Raw genomic sequence first — 20,902 nt, 5'->3', positions numbered from 1 at the left:
AGGGAGACAAACATAGCGGTGCTGAATGTCACTGCTGCGGCGTTTCAATCGCAGCTATGGCCGCAATTATTGATGCGAAAGCATCAACTTGCCCATTGAGCGAAAAAGCCGGCGTCTGTTGTCTGGAGCACCGAAACAGCACCTAAACTCCCATTGGCTGCGACGTCACGCCATGTGCACGTCTCGACGGAGCAGAGCGGCCGAAACGGTACACGTGCTGCCGAGGTACTGCGTGATAGGAGAGGGCATCGCCACGACGTCTCGTCACCTTCGCAAGCCGGTACTATCCGCCCATTCCTTGTACATGCAAGCTCTCCAGTGCACTTTAATTTCGCCTTGGTAATCACAATAAGCGAATTAATGTATAAAGAAACAGAATAAATTCGAAAGTACAAAAAATAGGCAGTAGCGAGTTTCGAAACTACGACTCCGCGCTCAAAAGCCGAATGTCTTGCCCACTGGGCAAGGCACTTGAAAACAAAGTGAATTATGCCGTTGTGATGCGATGAACATTTACGCGCTGCATGCATCGACAGCAAGACTTGAACTTGAATTTCGTTTTCTTTTACTTTGAATATAAGTTTGTGTGTCATGTACTGTTCGACAGGTGTATACCAGTACCTTCAACCATCAGACATTCTTTTTTTTTTTTTTGCCACTGGCCTAAACCAAGCCATGCGTCTCAATGCGCTCGCTTGCCTGCGAGAAGTTCGTAACTCGAATGACCACTCAGCGGCCTTCAGTTGGACATTGATGCTATCGCATTCTCAACTCGTAAGAAGTGCTTAGGTGTCCTCGGATTTTTTTTTTTCAATCTGGCCTTAGGAACAGAACGTTTTGCAACCAATTGCGATGAACCTTTTCTTTCGTCGGAGTTGGATGACAACACCTAAAAAAGCAAGGGTTATAAAATATGCGGGAGGTTTCTGCGACCATGGATATGTCATTTTACCGCGGTGCAAATAAAAGTTTGTACCTTTTGAATATACATTTAGAGAGGTAAAACTGCGTTGTCGCAAAGCACTTATTTGCTGTAGCAGCATTTGTGAAGCATATACCGATCGGTAGCTTTCGAACTGAGAACCTTTTACCTATCATAGTTAAATGTTCTATATGAAATAATCATGTACACGTGGTTTGTATATGATTACCCCGTCAGCTGTATGACCGAGTGACTGATGTGTGCGCCTGCACATCAAGTGTGTGCCCTTTTTATCATTCCTGGCTCGTGTGTACGCCGAATTTATGGTAAGGGCAACAATTATGGTTGGGAGCTGAAATTTGTTACGCTCTCTAGGGTTTCCTGACTTGAGAATCTCATTGACATACTGTTGTACTATTGTGCTCACTTCCTTGTATTTTGCGTATTGTCGTCATATTCAATACTTCAAACTATACTCGCTTGCTACCCATCTAACTTATACTTGATCAGAAAAGGATTCCTATGCTTCAAATAGCCGTAAGAAAGAGCGTATAATTAGCTAACGTAGAGTAAAGTACATCACTACATTTCGTCTCTCTCTCTCTCTCTATCTCTCTCTCTCTCTCTCTCTCTCTCTCTCTCTCTCTCTCTCTGTCTTTCTACCGCGTTCTATAGCAGGATGATACGTTAGAAAGAAGTTATGTCCTGCGAATATGTGAGTTCATTATAATCCTAAACGAAACCAAACGCCTGTCATGTGCGTTTATTGAGACCGAAATAACCATACTTTGGAGAGCACCGTACCCTTTTCATATACGAGAGCTTCATACCTCATTCAAATCCGTTATTGTACTCTTCGTTCTCGTATATATAACTGACTTCCAGTTTTCCCTACAGTCCACCTTATTATTTCGCTCGGGCTGTCGGAATTAAGTCGTAAAGCGCCAGTCGCTGGCCGCATTCTTTAATGCCACTCGTCTTCACCAAAACTTTCAACCGTGCCTCCTAGCGCAGCTCCACTTTTCGCGGTGGCCGGCAGAATCTGCGCAATCGTTCACGTCGTGCCGTCAGGCTGCGGAAAGCCGCATATTTCATCCTTGCGTCGTGACTCCTTCACTTGCAGTTCTCCTCTTCACTTACCGCTTTCTCTGGAGACTTACACTGTCCTTGATATCATTCGTTGCTCAAGTGAGCATCCTGCGGCCTGTGTGGGTGAGACTAAGGGAAGGAGACGCTCTCCGCAGCTGCTCGAGTTCGCGGCAAACAGAGTTTTCAGAACGCTTAATTGCGCTTAGCCACGAGCCGGTGGCGTGCGCTGGTGCTTTGTTGGCCGACAGCCCGAGCGGCTGTCTTGCGTTAACTATACGCGAGAGGCTGCTGCTTGTGGCCGCGCTCTGCGCTGCGCAGATAATGAGCGAGCGCTTTTCTCCCCCGCCGCAGTGCCTCCCGGCGATCCTGTTATCTTGGACGAAGACGGAAAGCAGCTGCAGGGACTGGTGGGGCCGTACAACGAAGGGGACCCGCTCACGCTGACGTGCCAAGTGGAAGTTGGTAAGAGTCGCGGCCTCGCAAGAGAAGACGATCGCGCCGCGGTCACTTACCTGGCTAGAGCGAGCTTTCGTTAGGGCGAGGAAAGCGACGCCATCTCGGGCCAGAAACTGCGCAGAAATGGCACGTTCAGGCGCCGAGCCGTGGTGTAAGTGTCACAGTGCGGCACCAAGGACGTGCTAGGCCATATGATTTGCAGCTTCAGCTCGGTTGCTGATGGTGTCGATGGTGTGCCGACGAAAATTAAGCGAATTTCTTTAACACGAAAGGTAGTGTGGAAAAGTGGATTTCTTGCTCTTTATTTTTCTCTCTTTATTTGTTTTTTTTTTTAACAGGCGTAACTGCACGGTTGTTTTTCGACGCTTGTCATAGAAATGAACAAGCTGACGCAACATAAATTCACTGACATGTTTCATAGTTAATGCCATAAGAGGCAATGTGTTGTTTCTTTCATTCTTTTCTTTCGTTGCTGATGTGACAAACAGACAGATAAACGGACAGACAGATCTACTCTAAAGACAAAAACTACACCAAAAAGTGCCAATTTACATGAAAAAATAATTAAAAATAAAAAGGAGTAGAGGCCGTAATGTCACACTTAAGTTCGAGGTTGGAAAACAATGTAAAGTTCAAACACATGTACAATGTCAGTACTTTGAGGCTTATTTAAGAGCTTTCACATTGCGGTCGCTTTTCTTCTTTATTATTTTTCTGCTCTCCATCCTGGAACTTTTGCTAAACGTCAGTGAAAGGAGCGAATTATTGAAAAGTGGCACAAGAAAGCGCCCAAAAAATCCTGTGTTACGGTGCCGTTAACTTCTTTAAGTGCAGGCCAATTCCACCTCTTCCTATTTTTATGTTCTCGTAACACCTAAAGAGCAGATAATGCACATCAGAAAATTAATGTCTAAAGATTTTTCCTACACTAGGAACACGTTCCCTCTCTCTAGAGCTTCACAATTCCTAGACTTTAGCGAATTGATTTCTTGCCCATTAGCCTAGGTCGCAGGCAAGTCAACCACCCAAGAACGAAGATTAGGTGCAACTGTAAAGTTTTCAAAAATTGATGAGCCCACATAGAGATCGGCAGTACCAGTACTTGTGTTTTCACTAGCGAAGTAAATAATTTTTGGTGAGCAGAGAAAACAAAATTTTTCAAATGCGAATTCTGCTACATTCTAATTCCAAAAGCGGTCAACGGAAATGAAGGGACCAGTTAGATAAACGACCTTACATCATCTTTCTGAATATCTTTATTGCTTCCGCTGCAGGCTTGAGTCTCTGCTGCCACTACTACATTGAATCGTGTAACTAGGTTCAAGAGGAGGAGCAAAGAAAGAATGTAATTAGAGAAAGCCTTTAAAAGCCTGGTTTAAGGGCACGTAAAAAAAACCCAAGGAGGTGAAAAGTACTCCGAAGCCCTATGATGCACCATCGCTCATAGCGTCAGAGCGTTAAACGCAATCGATCAATTTCTGCTTGCATATTAAAAGAAAAGCTACAGAAATTTTGAGAATCGTCTACTAATGCGTAAACATGTTTTTGCTCGGCTGCGACTTCGTTTCTGCTTAGATTTGATTACTTGCGTTTCCTAGCTTATGCACGTCTACCCATCACCATTCCGGGTGGAAAAGAATGCTTAGGCTTCAGTAGACACTTCTCAGACTCACTCGCCGCATCCAGCCCCTTCAATGCAATTGTACCAATTGAGCCGGAACGCCGGGTACGAGCGCACTTCGAAGGAGCAGAGCGCCCGAAAGGGAACGCCAGCTGCCGCAGTAGCGCGTGAGGCGTTGCGTGAGGGAAGAGTGCATCGGCGCGACGCCATTTCACCCTCGCTGTCGCCCTCGCAAGTCCGTGTTATGCGCGCTTTCCTTGTCCGCGCAAGCTGCTGCCTGCATTATGACTGCGCATCGGTACGGCCCAATGAAAATGCGCCAAGCGTCTCCACACGCGAAGCGACTTGCCCGCGAGGTGTCGCAACTCCAAGGACGCTCAGCAGCCTTCAATTGGACACTGGGCCGCACCAAAATGTCACGTTGGCCCAAGCTCAAATTTCAGGTTAGCCCAACGCCGCATTTTTGTTCTGCAAACCACAAATATCAAGTACATCCACCCCGAAGTAGAATTTGGCCCACTCCCAAATTTCAGTTGGTCCACTCCCCTTCCCCCCAAACATCAAGTTGACCCACTCCTAATTTTAGGTTGACTTGAATGCATAGTTCAAGTTGGCGCAACCCCAAATTTAAGCAGGCCTATATCCAAATTTATGTGGGCCTACCACGATATTTCAAGTTGGCCTACACCCAAATTTAGGTTGGACCACGTTCAAATTTCAAGTTGGCCCAACCCCAAATTTAATTTGTCCCATGTCAAAATTTAAAGTTGGCCCACCCCCAAATTTTGAGTTGGACCACCCATAATTTAAGTTGGCCCACCGCGCATTTCAAGTTGGCCCACCCACAAATTTCAATTAGTAAGGTCTTGACGAGGGCTAGTTGGTTCATATTTAGAACTGAGGTTAAACAGCCCGAATAAAACAAGGACACGAGGAAACAAATAACACAGACAAGCGCTGACTGCCAACTGAAAGTTTATTTGAAATTCTCCAGCTATTTTATACCTCTTTCAGTATAGGCATGTGTACACCAGTCGCAAAAACATCTGCAAATCAGCAACATCATAATCTTTCATCCAAAGACAGCGCTTGTCTGTGGTATCTGTTTCCTCGGGTCCTTGTTTTATTCGCGCTATTTAATCTCAGTTCTACAAATTTCTAGTTGTCCCACTTGCAAATTTCAAGTTGGTCCACCCACAAATTTAAGTTGGCTCACCCCCAAATTTCCAGTTAACGCACCCCAAAATTTCATTTGGCTCAACCCTACTATGAGCTTACGCGTGCATTCTATAAGGAGTCCTATGTATATCTATGGGTATTCTATTTTATATTTTTAAATTGTTCCCTATCGCTTAAAAGCTACCAATCATCTACATTTACGCTATCATAACGATTAACTCTCTTAACATTGCAAATTACGCATTCTCGCGCAGACTTTCGTGTGACAGGGCTGGATAGCTCACCAAAGAATGCTAACGTATTACAAAAAAGTATGAGTGGCTCTGCTATCGCACGCACCAGATACCAGCGGAGCTGGGGGAAGGCCAGTAAAGTAGTGCCAAACCGCACATTTAGTATAACTTTCACTGGGCTTCCCCAGTTCCGCTGGTTTCCGGTGTTTGCGATAGCAGATCAACGCATAATTTTTTTTCAACTGCGCGAAAGGGGAGCGCCGAAGCGAGCGCACGGTTTTTTATCGGAGAGATATGACGTCACACCACCTGTGTCCCCGCCGTGCCGTTCATTCTCCCCCGCTAGGCTCCACCCACCCTAGCCGCGTCGCTATGCTGCGTGATTCTATTTTTACACTCTGCTTTCAATCTATCTTAGCTCTCTCTCCCCCATCTCGGCGAATCTGCGGACGTCAGGAGAAATCCAGCTTGGTTCTAACGGCTCCACTCTAAAAGAGAGAGGAAGGATCTTAATGCTGTAACTGGTGTAACTGGCCCGCACGCACCATCGTAAACCACTGAAACTATAGCTGTGTGATCAAGTAGACTCGCACGCGTTCTTGTTTTAGTAAATTTTAGTAAATTCATGGAATGAGATGTTGGCGCCTGTTAGACGGTGCCGTCTGCCCCTGTTCTCTTAATTCATAGATGAGCTAAAAAACAGTCGTCACACAAAGAATGGAGAAAAGACTATTGTTTCTTAGCAGATCACAAGTGTTCGAATGTTCATGTTGGCTACCGTTTGTGGAGCACACAACGCACACTACACATATAGAAGAACCACAGAAACACGATAAGTTATGCGTGAATAAGCAAAACACATATACATGAAATTGTGGAATAAATGAATCACTTCAGCAAATACAGCGTCGTCGGGAAAGTTACAATAAGAACATTTAATAACATTTAGATATTCCCAATTCTTCAAGAAACTGTACAATGCACGCGGTGCACTGTGTTGCGGGTATTCTGATGACCATACACCCAGGATTTTATCTAGAGATAATAGCCTCCTATCCAGAGTATGTATCTTCACAAAAAAAAAAACCTCTTACGGTTGTCTCCCAAGCACCTCTCACACTATGTGAACAGGTTGAAACAAATTCTGAATGTGCAACATGGTCGTAATACTAGGGATTGCGTGCGTTCGCGTAGTCGTCGGCTTGGAACAGACCCTAAACAGCAAAGTGGTCAGCAATGTCCCTATTTCGTGCATTTGTTCTCTAAAGGAAATGCTTGCACATTGTTAATATATAAGGAATACAAGGAGTGTGAAAACCGCCTGGTATGTGCGTGATGCAGGTTGTCAAAGTACGTCAGGAAAGCAACGCGCCTGATTAACCTCGCACCAGCACGCACTTTTCCAGACTAAACATTATCTTGCAAACGAACTGGGTAAGCCTGATGATGCTGGAAAGTACCGTTGATCTGAACCTGAAGTTGAGAACGCGCCTTGAACGCAATGAAAGCAACGTTGGGGACTAAAATCGGCACGTTTTACACGTTTTGTATGTGTTGTTTTCCTTTTATATGCGTATTTTTTCTCTTTCGAGCAGAAACTTTGCACACGAAAACCACTTAGAACTATGTAAGTGCGAAGGGTTTGGTTAACATACCTGACTAGAAGCGATTCTAGAAGTGACACGTACAACCGTGGCACAAACAGGTTTTCGAGAAACACCTGAAAAGGTGCTTTGAACGGGTCAAAATAATCTGTTGAACCGTTCTTTGCGTACCTTTGCAAGCCAGAACACTTCAGTCAGGTAAACGAGAAAAACAATAATAAGCGTTAAAGCATACGGCTCGGGTGTCTATGCGTCTTTGGACGTTCAGACACAGAAGCGCTTTGAAACTTGTAAGAGTGATCAACCACTCCTTTTTATTTCGCCTCAGCCATCCGAAAGAACGCTTCTCGCACGAAGTGGAAGCTCCCAGCAAATGCATTTCCCGACCGACGCAGTAAAAAAAGGTGAAAAAAAAAAAGAGTGACAAGCGTACGTTCTCTCCTCTGTTGCCCAATATAAAACTCAGAAAATCAAATAAACTTAGAGTGACCCTTTCGCGTATTGGCCTTAGTCTTCCTGGAATTTATATTTTAACTTTGGTGCGAGCACCCGGGGTCATGTACTAAAAGTAGTATGTCAGTTTGTGCATGATTGCATCGTTTCTACAAGGGAAGTTGATAAATTAAACCCCATTTTTCCGTATTGTTAACATACATTTTATTTTCTATAGTTTTAGTTATTTGGCAGTTTCATCAAAATTGGCACGAGCACTTCTCAATTACTTTTCCAGTATTTATTTCATATGCGTCATACCAACCATTAAGTTAGCGGGAAGGAAGGCATCGCGCTATGTTTCCATTACTAACCTCCGCCGATTCCCCCTCGTGGGTACGTTGCCATACATTAAAGGCCACAACAAAGAAAACACACCTGTTAAATCATGACTGGCCTCCACCAGTTGCTTCGTTGCATTGCAGGCAAGCCTCGGCCGGCCGTTACCTGGTGGAAGGATTACGCTCAGCTGGACGAGTCCTACTTCTTCTCGCCGGACGGCTCGCTGGTCAAGAACAAGCTCGAGGTGGCAGCCATCACGCGCAACGACCTGCTCGCCACGTTCACTTGCCAGGCGGCCAACAACAACATCACCATACCGGCCTCGGTTTCCATCACGCTCGACCTGAACCGTAAGTGCGCTTTCCTGCTGTTCGTCTCGCGAGGCAGTTAGAAAGGACGCCCATAAGCAGGAACTTTCTGCGGGCAGTTTCACACGAGAGCACTATAGCGTGAACCATCGTCCTTTGTCATTGTTAGCGATGGAGCAGCCGCCCGAGCGGACTTGGTTTCCCAACTACTCGTAGCTGAAGCGGAATGGACGATGAAATTCGTGCGTCCATAACGGGAACAGATGGCGGCGACCAACAAGGGTGCGCTTATGGCTGGAAATCGCGATTGAATTGTGACTGACGGCGAGTTGTTTCACACGCGCTAGTTGACAAGGAGCTGGCACTAGTGCGTTTGTGAGAGAAGTTGGAGAAAGCTCTTCCGCGTGTCATTTTAAGAGTTAGAAAATTTTCTTTTGAACATAGCATAAACATAACTATGTAAGTTGCCTCAAATTTTAATGACAGCGTACCACAGCGCATCGTCCCTCCATCTTGCCACATCCCAGTCGCAGAAACATAGTGGAAATGAAGTAAAAAAAGGTAAATGCTGAAATTTAATGTCCAGAACTGCACAGACGGTTATAAGGGACGCCGTAGGGAGGGACTCCGTTATGATTTCGACCATGTCGGCTTATTTTTACGTTCACTCTAAAGCGCGGTACACGAAGGTTCTTGCCGCGTGGCTACAGAATCAAACCTCCAACCTCCTGCTCAGCAGCTTCACAGCCACTGAAGCCCCCTCGGCGGGCTCTAATGGAAATTCAACATATTGTTTCGTTGAACATTTGGCGTTGTCAGGATTAGGGGCTCAACCCCATCACTCGTGATCCGTTGTCAAGATCTGAGTTCGGCATGAATTCGAAGGTAGCTGGCCCATGCCGTCGTCCAACTTATCCACGCTGAGGACGTTGATGAAGGGAAGTACTGCTTCTCATCGAGAACGAGGAATGTGGGTTTATTTACAGTATTTATATCAGTCTAACATGACTGCTTGAGAAAGTACATCAGTCTAACATGACTGCTTTAGAGAGAGGGTCTCAGTCCAACATAACTGCTTAAGAAAAGTGTGTAGAGCATCCGCACAACAGCAGTTTTTAAACACTCGGTCCTCCCGCGATACAAGGTGACGCGAACGTTCGTTTAGTCATCGCAAACTAGCCGCCTCTCCGCAGGATGTTTTACACACACACATGCACACACACACGTGTTCACGGTCCGAAACCGACACCACACGAATTTCGTAAAACTCGGAGCCGTTCCGGGTAGCGCGTTGGCTTGCGTCTTGGTCGGTGCGTGGGAAGGAGCCTCCGTCGGCGTTCCCGCGGCAACTCCCCCGCCCGTAGGAGATCAGGTCCGCGTTGTCGTGTTGCGCACAAAGCCTGCTTCGTCGAACTCCTTCAGTCACAACGCATCCTAGCTGAAGCGACGCAGAGTGGAGGATGCGCGTATTGTTACCGACACAAAGTCGACTTAGTCACGCCGTGGCTAGAGGTTGGCGGCGACGCTCCCGGAATGTTGCCTCCACAGTCGCAACTGGTTGGCAAAACTTGCACTGCAGCTGGTCGTTCTTAACAGCGTGCACGAATTTCAGAAAAAGAAAAAAAAATTGTGGATTCAAGAAAACGTTGAAATGAGAACTTTGGGCATCGCTGTGCGATTGGAGACATTCAAGTCCTGAAATGATTTATTATTTGCTGTGAGAAAAAAAAAACATTATTCGTGGTGCATGCAAAATGAAGAACAGGGTAGGCAAATGTGATTTTCAGCTGTGCAGAAGCTAATTTAACAGGAAAGCACTCAGGCAGGACCGGGATGCGGGGAATTGTGAACGTACTGTATCATTCATTTGATTGCTAGTACGAAGAGACATGCATTTATCGGCTGCTAGTGAATGCAAGAACGATACGCCCAACCTCCGCCGTCTTGAAAGAGCATCTAGTATAACACCTCCATGAAGCAATGGCTGCTTTATACTTGAGCTCGAATTTGAGATTATTTTCCCACAACACCTACATGACAAGCACAACGTGGGCTGAGGAATAAGAAGCGGCCTGACCAGCTCCACTTCCCATGTTTGTTACAGCGTGTAGACAACATATGCTAGAACAAATACGAATAACTCTTTTGGGACACAGTGCTAAAAAAATCTAGATACACAAAGCAACTAAAATAACCTGTGACGAAACACCAGCATGTTAATAAAATTCTGGTCTGAGTGTACCTATACACTTTGAATATTGTAATAAAGATACAATGTAGGTAAACAAGAGCGGGGCAGAATGCAAGGCAATACAAAAAGAGACAAGGTATTAAGATGGAACATGGAAACGATATACTAATGCCAGCGCAAGGCGTGGGTATTTCGCAGCCATTTAATTATTATTACTATTGTGGTTAACTAAACATTTCGGAGTTTTTCGCCACAATCTAGATGTAGTTAGTACCTGTTTATGTGTTCTGTGGGCTTCTGATTGGGCCCTGGTTGGCTGTTGCGCTATTGCGGCACCAAATATGCGGAAAGCAGGTGATTCGTCTGTGCTGGGGGGAACCTAACTGAGCGGTACATGCCGTAAAAGTGGTGGTATCTTACAGCTAAAACACGCAACACCCACAATTTAGACCAACACCAACTAGCAGTACAAAAGCACCTTCGCTAGAAAAAGACAAAAAAGAAAGAAGACGCGAGGAAAGAAAAGGAAGGTATGTCGGAGTCATTATTATATACAAGAGTTAGAAAGCAAGAAAAAAAAGGAAATCTGCATTGATGTAACCAACAAAGGTAGTTAAACAGTTCGGTGAGGTTACCGATTTTCGCTAGTTTGCTGCTGTTCATACTTTTTCCTGCGCTAACTGCAAAACAGAGACAAGGAAGACAGTCTGGGTGGTAAAAGCTCAACAGTGACGTGATAGAAAGGCCGCTGCTTTAGTTTCTAACAGCAAAACGCCAAGAAAGCGGGAGGGTCGCAAACATGAGTTAAAAAAGGTAAGGAAAATAAAAATAAAGGTATCACAAGAAAAATGTAGAGGCAATAAAGTGGTAGAAAAAGGCCTCACAACACTTCTAAAACTCGTTCGTGACCTAGAGATGGTCTCCTTATATACATCTGTGGAAAAAGGCAGAAAAAAATAACACGAGAAGCAGAAGATTAAAAAAAAAACAGAGTTGAAACCTAGGAAGAAAGCAGGAATGTATGAAGAAGCAGTACCATACACTTTCCAAGAAGTGAAAAGTATCATTCGGTGATCGCAAAATGTAACGTTCACCGCAGCGCCCATAAGCGGTCCCACTACGTTTCCCATAGGGGCACTAAAAGCAGGACGCAATAGGCAGCAAGTGAGGGTGAAAAAAAAAAAGAAGAAATTGGGTCACACGAAAGTTGAGAGTTCGCTGAAGTGAAATCTATATAGGTGCTCTTTTTGTCGGTTCCGCCTAATCTTTTCAGGCATCTGTTGAAGTGACCTCCTTCTCCGGCAACCCACGGATGCCTTCGCAGAAGTTTTAGAATATTGATTTTAAATATACATTGAATTTGAAGAGGCTTAAATTTTCTAAGCTTTATTCAATTTCTTTTTCGTCGAGTGGCAAAAGAATGCTTTTATGGTGACCTGCACTGAGCGATATCGTGCGCAGCCAAGCCTCTTTCTCGGTGGTGTTCAAGATGCAACAGCTTACTTAATGATTATCAGCAGAATTTGTTGATTCGCCTGAGAAACTTGTATTATATGTACCTTTTATCCCGAACACTCATAATATGGCTTCTCGTTCACAGCGGTATCCGTATTTCCTCTGAGCCATTCCAATTTTTAAAACACCAACCTGTAAGCTCTCTTTGACATTTCCAATAATATTGAACGCCTATCGACCACATGCGATTTCTTTAACCTCCCTGTCTTTCTTTCTTTTTTCTCTCTCTCTCTCTTTTTCTTAGAACGGCTGCAAGCTCTAAAATAAGAATGCAATTTAACCTAAGTTCCAAATTAGCCGCCTGCATTTTTCGCATGTTACTCATCTGTGCGCGAAAGCAAGAAGTAACCACGGAAATATTACAACTTTCTTGCCTGGCTCAACAACGACACGTGTTCTGATCAGGTTCTATGGGACAACTTTTCTTACTGGGTACAAACATCGTCGCCCTCGTCTGTACGAAATTGTCTTGATGGTTGGTCTAATTGGGAATCGAGTCTGTATCCAAATACCGAGCTCACCCGTCTTTACAGTAGATAACAATGAAGATGCTACTATGCTTCTGAAGGTGAACGGAATTTTGCAAACAGCTGTAAAGGTGGCCTGCTTTAACTGACTTGTGTTGTGCATGTGCTTGTATATTCATCTTATCTCACTATCCTTTAGCTTTCATGTTTGCATCTGCTTATGCTCCCCCTGTGTAGGGTAGCCAGTCGTAATTGTAATTCTGGCTGACCTCCCTGTCTTTCTTCTTTTTCTTTGCAGTTAATAGCTGTATCACCGTGATTTACAATTCAATTCAACTAAGTGATTTCTGGAAATCAAACTGAGTATAGAGAAACGGGGAAGATTAGGAGAGATAAAAAATATAGGGGAGAGATTATGGACAAGTGAACAGGGTGCGGCAAACGATGTGCGATAAATCGAAATTGCGCTCAACCTGCTAATGAGGCTTGCCCTCATTACACCCATCATTAGCCACGCGAAAGCAAATGCGTCGAAGTCGTTTGTGCAGGTGATCGCATGAACAGCAAAATCTAGCTCGCTTCCGGTTGAAGAATAGGGCTGCGAAAATGCCGTCGCATTACCATTCGTTTTCTCCGAAGATTTCCTTTTTTTTCGCTTATCTATTCTCCAGCTCCGAGTCTAACTCAGTTTGCGCGAGGAAAATGAGCCTTCGCAGTGAAGCTTTAATGAGCTCTGGAGAAACACGAAAGCATAAAGGTGAAGGAACGCTTAGGTGAGCTTCTAGTCATCCGTACAAGATCATTTATATGAACGGTGCAAGGGCTCAATGGCATAGCTAATCTTAGACTTTTGCACAACAAACTATTTTTTACGTGTCCACCTGTTTCATCGACTTGTCAAATCTTAAGGCTCTCGATTATATCTGGTACAACCTCCCTGCACACGAAAAAGAAAGATCTTACGAAATCGAGGCGCGATCCAAAGCTCGGTGATCATTCGTGGCTCGATTCCTGTGCTTCGTGATACAGTTATCAAGGGTAACCATGAATGTCTAATTGCATAAACGATAACGTGTGCAAGATCATGTTAGCTGTTGGATGCTACTCTGCTTCTCATTCAGTTTTTTAGCATGCACCTTGTGCAATTTAATATTTCGCTGGGTTGACAGTGGCGGCATGAGAGAGTTTTAGAATAGGGGCCCCAACCGCTTTGGGGCCCCGAAGAAATAGCGCCGAAGCCACTGCGCATGCGCGAGATGGAAACTGCGTTTGGGTTTTGCGTTGGGAACGCTATTTGACCGATTTAGCGGGAGCCCAAATAGCGGCCCCAAAAGCTTTGCGTCAGCAAACATGGCGGCACCTATCGAAGCGACGGCTCTAACCTAGCACGAAACTGAGTTCGATTCGTGGTAACGCGTGAAGTTCGCAAGCTAGGAGAAGTGACTGCGGTTATCGCTTTCTCTGAACTAGCGTGTGTTATGAAGATTGATTCATTAGACGCCGCTGATTCCGAATTCGATTGTGGATTTTATGCCTCATAGGCCTAACACGGCTAAACTTGGCTGATGAAGGCACGTAAAGTTGGTCTGCTCAAAACTAAGCGCAACTATTTGTTTGCTGCTTACAGAATAACCTTTAAATTTAATTAAACGCGAGTACACGCAAGTCGACATTACTATTCCTATCATAAACTGGTACATTTGGTTTAATTATTTCCAATAGCTTTTGTTTGACGCCGTAGTGGCGCTGTCAGCGCAAGACGCTATCCGCAAACGCAAAGCCCTATTCTAAATCTCTTCACTCCTGCGTGCCCCAACGCTAACACCCGCAAAGCTCTTTGAGGCCCCAAACTATTGCGGGCCCTGTTCTAAAACTCTCTATTAACAATTTCTTGCCAAGCGCTTGGAACCTGGCCGTGTTTGTACCTTTATTCTCACGAAAAGATTGTCGTATACTCCACTACTTAATTTACTCTGAAGGTAATACAAACCCCTGGATGTTCCGTTGCGGCTTCTTATAGTTCTTTTTTATTTTTTGCGACAGTGAAGAGTACTACAACGCCTTTATTTTGATAGGGGTTTAGTTTCTTCTTCCGCCTATGCCATATGTTTTGACTGTTTGCGACGATCTAAATAATGAGTACAAGAGGAATAAAAAAAAATAACCGAGCCCAATTCGCGCAAGGCGACGAGGAGGCGCGGGAATCTAATTAATCGTCGGGCCTCCTTCAGGCAAGTGCTAGTGGCGAAAAACATGGGGCAATAAAACAAGCGATGGACAATTGGATAACGGCGTCCGTATGGAAGGAAGCCCGACCCCTTAGCGCCCGCTTCTTTCTCACTTCTAAAAGCCCAAACAAATTGCGCTGCCGCTGCGCGACCATTACTCACCCGCTTTGAACAGCAGCAGTGCCGGAACCCTGTAGAGCACACAGCTCGCGTTGACAAGATATGAGAATGTTTGGGAACGAAGCGTATAGGTGGTGGTACGTACACGGAAAGGAACGGTGCAATTTGCAGCGCGAACGATTGCCGAAGGTTATGTACGGCGTGCTATCTTTCGGACGTGACATGACGGTGCCCGAGCCGAGACGCGCTCCACAGCGGTGCTTTCTCTTTCTACTGTCACGATCGCCGCTACCGTTCCTGCAATACAAAAGCCTGCCTGTGCTCACCCCGTTTCTCCTCCTACTACTAGCGCTTCATCTAAACTACGCCCACACCTAGCTCCCATCGCTTTTGCTTCAGAAGTGTTCGGGCCGTTGGCTTCTGCTGCTGCGCGTATGTGTGTTCTCGGTCAACAAGAGGGGAGCAGCAGCCACTTTGAGGAGCCGGCGTAACGGCGCAGTAATTGAGCGCCGTTTCTGTAACGAGGCATGCGCTAAACAGAGGCCGCTGTCATGTGCACAGCCGCGAGCCTGCGACAACAAGATAAATGCCGAGAAGAAGAACAAAGGCTAAATGGCTAATGTCGAAGATGGTAGTTTTGGGGGGCCGCGCGGCGTTAAATACAGCTTCCCCCTCCCGCCCAGAAAACCAAACAATGGTGCGCGCGTGCTCAGCATTTCGAGAATTGCCCTGACGTGTCTAGACTGGACAACGCTGGCCCACACTGCTGGACCAACGTACCGTGCGTTTCTCCTTTTTTTTTTCTTTTTTGCTTCTTGCCTCCCGCGGTATCGCGCGCCTACTCCAAGGCTTGGTGGGCTGCTGTTGCTAACTATAGCGTCTTCGGGACCAAGCGCCTCTACTATTTTTTTTTCTTTACCACAACTGAGCCCTTCTGCTGCCACTTCGTGAGAGAACAAATAAAATAAAATAAATTATTGCACCCTGGCGGCATGACACGAACACGGACCGAACTTTATAGATATTTGTTTTTTTTTTCTGAAGATCTGTTTCCTTTTTACTTGATGTTATCAGCCGTCTTTTAAGAGTACCGCTAAACATAACAATATTGAACTCGTGATCAGCCGCTGTGCTGCCTAACCTGTGACGCAGACTGCCATTTCTGCTCGATAAAAATCAATGCGACCGCAGTGTACCACGCAACTGTTTTACAGTGAAGCTGTTAGCTTCCAGTTGGCTGGAATTTTTCGTGTCCGCGCGCGCGGTGCTCACACAAAATTTGTGCCGATCCCAGAGACAGTGCAAGGAAGCGGAAGGACGACATTAGTTGACATCATCACTTGACAATGACGTCATTGCGTGACGTCGCGTTTGACGGGACGCCGTCATCACATGACATCATCAGGCAATATCGTCACGGGACGATGCCGTTATCACGTAACGTAATGATTGACGCAATGATGTCATCAAGCGATGTTTGGTGTGATCACTCATCAGCGACGTTTGACGTGAGGACGTAATCACGTTACGTCATCAAAAGGGATGCGTCAAGTACGTGTGCGCACAACGTGCCTGTCCTTAATGCGTGGGTGCTCTGCCGGCTGCACTTGTCGCACAGCGTGTGCTGCGTCCGTAATCGAAATTATGGCAAACACTATCCAAAAGCAGTACAGTCACCTAGCGGCCGCGGCCACTCAGACGGCCCTCAAACGTCCGCTGGAAAAGGGCGTTGTCTTTGAGTTTCCGCGTAACAGAAATATCTTTTTCTCGTATATTCTATTTACAGTCCGATGCTATCATGTCTTCAGCAAATCGTACTTTACGAATTAAATAAATTAAATCATGGGGTTTTACGTGCCAAACGATCTGATCATGAGGCACGCCATAGTAAGATATACTGGAATAATTTCGAACCCCTGAGGTATTTTAACATGCACCTAAATGTACGCACAAGGGTGTTATCTCACTTACCCCTCATCTAAATGCGGCCGCCGTGGCCGGGATTTGATCCCGCGACCTCGTGCATAGCAGCCCAACACCATAGACAATAAGCAACTACTGCGGAACTTTACAAATAGTCTCACGGAATGTACTTCGGAAAATTCAGTTACTTGAGTAAGAGAGACAAACATACAAGCTTTAATGCTATGCTGAACAATTACCTCAGTGAGGAACTTGCGCTTGTTGGAGGGCCTATAAGAATGACTATGTATGTTGCGCTTCCGAACACGTGAGGGCGCTCGTGACGCACGTCGCTTGTGATGGTGGTGCTTGTCTGACGTCGGCAACAGTTTCGCTTTACATCCACTTTCACAGGGTGGAATGGAAGCACTCTTTTGTTTCCTTTCTTACTCCTACATTTTATGGTAACGCGCAAGGCTTCAGGCGTGTCATTCTAACCGTGACATGACGACGCTGCAGCAGGGATGTGCCTGCGGTGGGTCGGAACATTATTCACTAACTCATACAACTATCGCAGTGGGGTGGCTGCAGTACTCATGTGCATTAAGTTAAGCACAGACGTGAAGAGGCTATCTACCGTTTTATTTGCCACTGTTCCCGCTTCGATAAACCCCGCCAGACAATCCCCCTGTGGTTTGAGTAGGCTGAACAATTGGCCTTTTGTAGAAACAAAGGTACAGGGACCCTAGCCTCACAGCTCTTCAGCCCAGAAAGTCACAAGAACGCTCTTAAAGTATATGACGGCGAAAGAATTGAGTTCCCGAACTTAGATCCGCGACAGCTTGTATAGCAGGCGTAATTGGCTAGGCACTTCTTTTCTCTCTAGTTCACTTCCCCATATCGACGTGTAGGTGCTAAGGTGAAGGTGAGACCACGTATAAAACAAGGTTTGCTCGGAATTTAAATAAATATGAGTGCCTTGATCAGGAATTTGCATTGAAGCAAATATATTTCATGGATTTGTGCGTTCCCATCAGTGCTGTGGATGCCCCCCAACGGCAGCGCTAGAGTTTAAATAACAGAATAAGAAATCCAAATACGTATATACCAAACTGTTGACAAACGTGTACAAACAGACGCATTTCCAAGTATGCCTGTATTCCGAATGGGGCTAATGTCCGATATTCATCTGTGTACACTTTTCGCCTAGTTATATATGGCCCAATACAGTGTCAGTTCCTCCTCCTAAACGCTTTCTCACCCGACGTTCTATTCTGGGCTCGGTTTGCAAGTGAGAGAAATTGTTGATATCTGCCCAGATAAAATCGGATAGGAAGCCGGATGGAGAGCCGTTTCTCTACTTGCCGCACAGGACGTCTTACGTGTGCGTTGCCCCTTTCCTTCCTTTGCAGTGAAGCCTCTGGACGTCACTATTCAGCCTCCCGAGCGTCCCCTGTCGGCCAACAAGGAAGTGGAGCTCGTGTGCTCATCCAGTGGCTCGCGGCCTCCGGCCACGCTCACTTGGTGGAAGGGCGGCCAGCAGATCCGCTCTGCGAGGGACTCTGAGGACGCCGCGGGCTCCGCAGGTGGCGGCGGAGGACTCAGCGCCAGCACCTCGGTCTTGCTTTTCACCCCCACGGTGGACGACAACAATCGCATCCTGTCGTGTCGAGCCGAGAACAAGGCCATACCCGGAAGCGCGCTCGAGGAAGGCTGGAAACTCGAAGTTTACTGTGAGTATAGCCCAGCCGTCTTCTCATATCCACACTATAGGGGAAATATGTCAACAGGTTTCTAAAGGCTACATGAAAAACATGTGTACTCAAAGAGAAAGGGATAACAACTTTTGGGGGTTCACTACCTCACTCCAGGACCATGGGATTGGAGACGGGGTCCTTAACCCGACAAAGTTGGGTCGAGTTGGCTTGTCGGATTCGAGAAAACGCTAGCAAGTCGGACCGAGCGAGCGTCGAGGCGGATTCAGTTAATCTGCCTCTAAAGCGTAAGTTGACTCTCCCAACCCGCTCGGCAAGGTGCGTGTAAACGCAGTCGGGTCAGTTTGGGTGACCGAGAATTCCGACCCTCCCTCTCGCTCCGACTTAATGTAAATGAAGCTATAGACGAGTGCGTTAGTCCATGTCTAGGCCAGGCGTCTTGATTAGCATCTCTAGCGTAACAAGTTTCCGCGGTTGTTTTCAATCAGTGCGGTAGAAAGGTCAGCGTCCGCGTACAAAGTACGGGAAAAGACTATACGGGCGCGGTGAAGTATGCCTGTGTCATGTCAGCGTTGGCACATATTTGAACTTCCATTCCGCAGCACGGCAAATCCTAATTGCTCAGACGTTCTCTATAAGCAGATCAGTCGCGATTTCTCCGCTCGCCAATGATTAAGAAGCCAAGTAGCCCTCACTTTAATTTCGTTGTCGCGGGGAAATCATGCAGTGATGTGGAAGGCAGCAGAATGTGTTGGCGATTGAGACGTTCACTTCTCAACCCCATTTCGCCTAGAAAAACGGCGCTTAACCGTATAACGTCTCGACTTTCGCAATAAACTTAACCGCCATAAATACCCAGCGAATGGCCTCAGGCCAGTCATTAATTGTTATGCCTATAACAAACTCATGTTTACTGCAGTATACTTAAAGACATATTAGAGTGAGCAATTTGAAAACGCTGGCTTGTCAATACCAGGTTTCTTTCGGTATAACGAACGTAACCTAGCCTTGAATTGAATTGACTTTTAGGATTTTACCTGCGAAAACCACGACTTGATTATGAGTCACGCCGCAGAAGGGGACTCCGAATTGATTTTGACCACCAGGGAGTCTTTAACGTTCCACCAATGCACGGGACAGGGGCGTTTTTGCGTTTAGCCCGCATCGAAATGCGGCCGCCGCGGCCGGGATTTGATTTCGCGATCTCGTGCTTAGCAGCGCGCAGCGCCATCGCCGCTGAGCCACCGTGGCGGAAGTAATCGAAGGCGCTATAACGTAAAACTACTCCAAACTTTTCTGTTCCAATTCTGCCATCAGCCCTCCGCGATTGATCATAAACTTTTTGGACCACTCCCACTTCCCCTGTCTGTCACGCGACGTTACGAAAACCGCGACAGCTCCCCATGTGATATGACGTGTAAGCACTGATTATGCATGATTTAACGGAACAAAAGAAAAATAGTTATTTCTGACTCGACGCCTTTTCGCAATCAGCCCCTGGCTATTGATCAAAAGTTTTCGGGCTGCACGCACTTCACCAGCCTGTCACGCGACGTCACAAAACCGCGAAACCGCGAAAACTCACCGCGTCAAAGTTGCGTGTACGCGTTAAAGATGGATTAATATGCCGAACAAAACTGAATTTTCTTCTGAATAGCTACAGGCTGCCCCGTTTCAAAAAGAATAAATGGTTGATGCCGCCGATCACTCAGGCACCGGCTCTCACGCCTGCCGGAGAGCATGGGTTTATTTGCGTGTAATAAAACTGTTTGCTTGGCCGTGTAACGTTTTCGAGCACTTTCGGCACCTTTACGACCTCGTTCTGCCAACTCTTCTTTGCTAAGGATCCGTTTTAGCGTCATTCTTAACCTTCCGTTGCAGGCCGGTTATTGCAAGCTAAGTAAGGGAAAGCGGACCAATCGCAAACTCCGGCACCACCCTCTTCATCAGGTTATCGATTTTCAGTGCAGTGGCTCGGCCCCATCGAATCCCTCTCCGCTTGATCGTGCTCCTCGCCACTTGTGAGCCAATTAGACAAGACAAGCCGCTCAGTGTAGGCAGTGTTATTCGTTTTTCAAGCAAAGAAAAGTGGCCTCCTATGAACGAGGAGAGCGTTTCATTGGTTTGTTCAGACAACCTTGCCGGCGACCGCGCGATGCTTGCGGTAGCGCAAATTTGACGTCAGGAGAGGGGCATAAAAACACATTGGAATAGTTTTACTTTATAGGGCACCTAGTGTAATATCAATCTCAATTTGCCATACATAAAAGTGTCATAGAAAAACTAGAAGAGATATTAAGATAAGAGTTACGGTGCTGACAAGTGAACATGTGAAAATATGAACCGCGAATTCTCAACTACACTCTCCTAATTGGCGTAATTGATTGAGAAAGATGTCGTAGTATTTCAATGACTTTATTTTTCATTTTTATAGCATCATAATGATTGCAAGGAAAGGAACAAATAGCCGCTTTGTAGCAGCTTGATTGGGTTCTTGATGAGAGCAATGGTCTTTTCGTGGAATCTTATGCGGAAGCTTAGCTCTCCTACATCTGCTTATCGACTAAATCACTCAAGG

General features: G+C 46.0%; 1 protein-coding gene across 2 annotated transcripts in view; it reads left to right on the top strand.

Annotated features, from left to right (window-relative positions):
- LOC142582925 (protein turtle homolog B-like) overlaps positions 1 to 20,902 on the top strand; it is a 343,110-nt gene that overhangs the window by 251,239 nt on the left and 70,969 nt on the right. For both annotated transcript variants that reach the window (XM_075693060.1, XM_075693059.1), the window contains exons 3-5: positions 2,363 to 2,473; positions 8,022 to 8,228; positions 18,022 to 18,342. In XM_075693060.1, coding sequence (XP_075549175.1) covers positions 2,363 to 2,473; positions 8,022 to 8,228; positions 18,022 to 18,342 — 639 coding nt within the window. The remainder of the gene's footprint in view (positions 1 to 2,362; positions 2,474 to 8,021; positions 8,229 to 18,021; positions 18,343 to 20,902) is intronic.

This window comes from Dermacentor variabilis, chromosome 5, assembly GCF_050947875.1.
Source record: "Dermacentor variabilis isolate Ectoservices chromosome 5, ASM5094787v1, whole genome shotgun sequence".
NCBI classification, from domain to species: Eukaryota; Metazoa; Arthropoda; class Arachnida; order Ixodida; family Ixodidae; genus Dermacentor; species Dermacentor variabilis.
The sequence above is the reverse complement of the archived record's forward strand: the minus strand, read 5'-3'. Positions and strand labels throughout refer to the sequence as shown.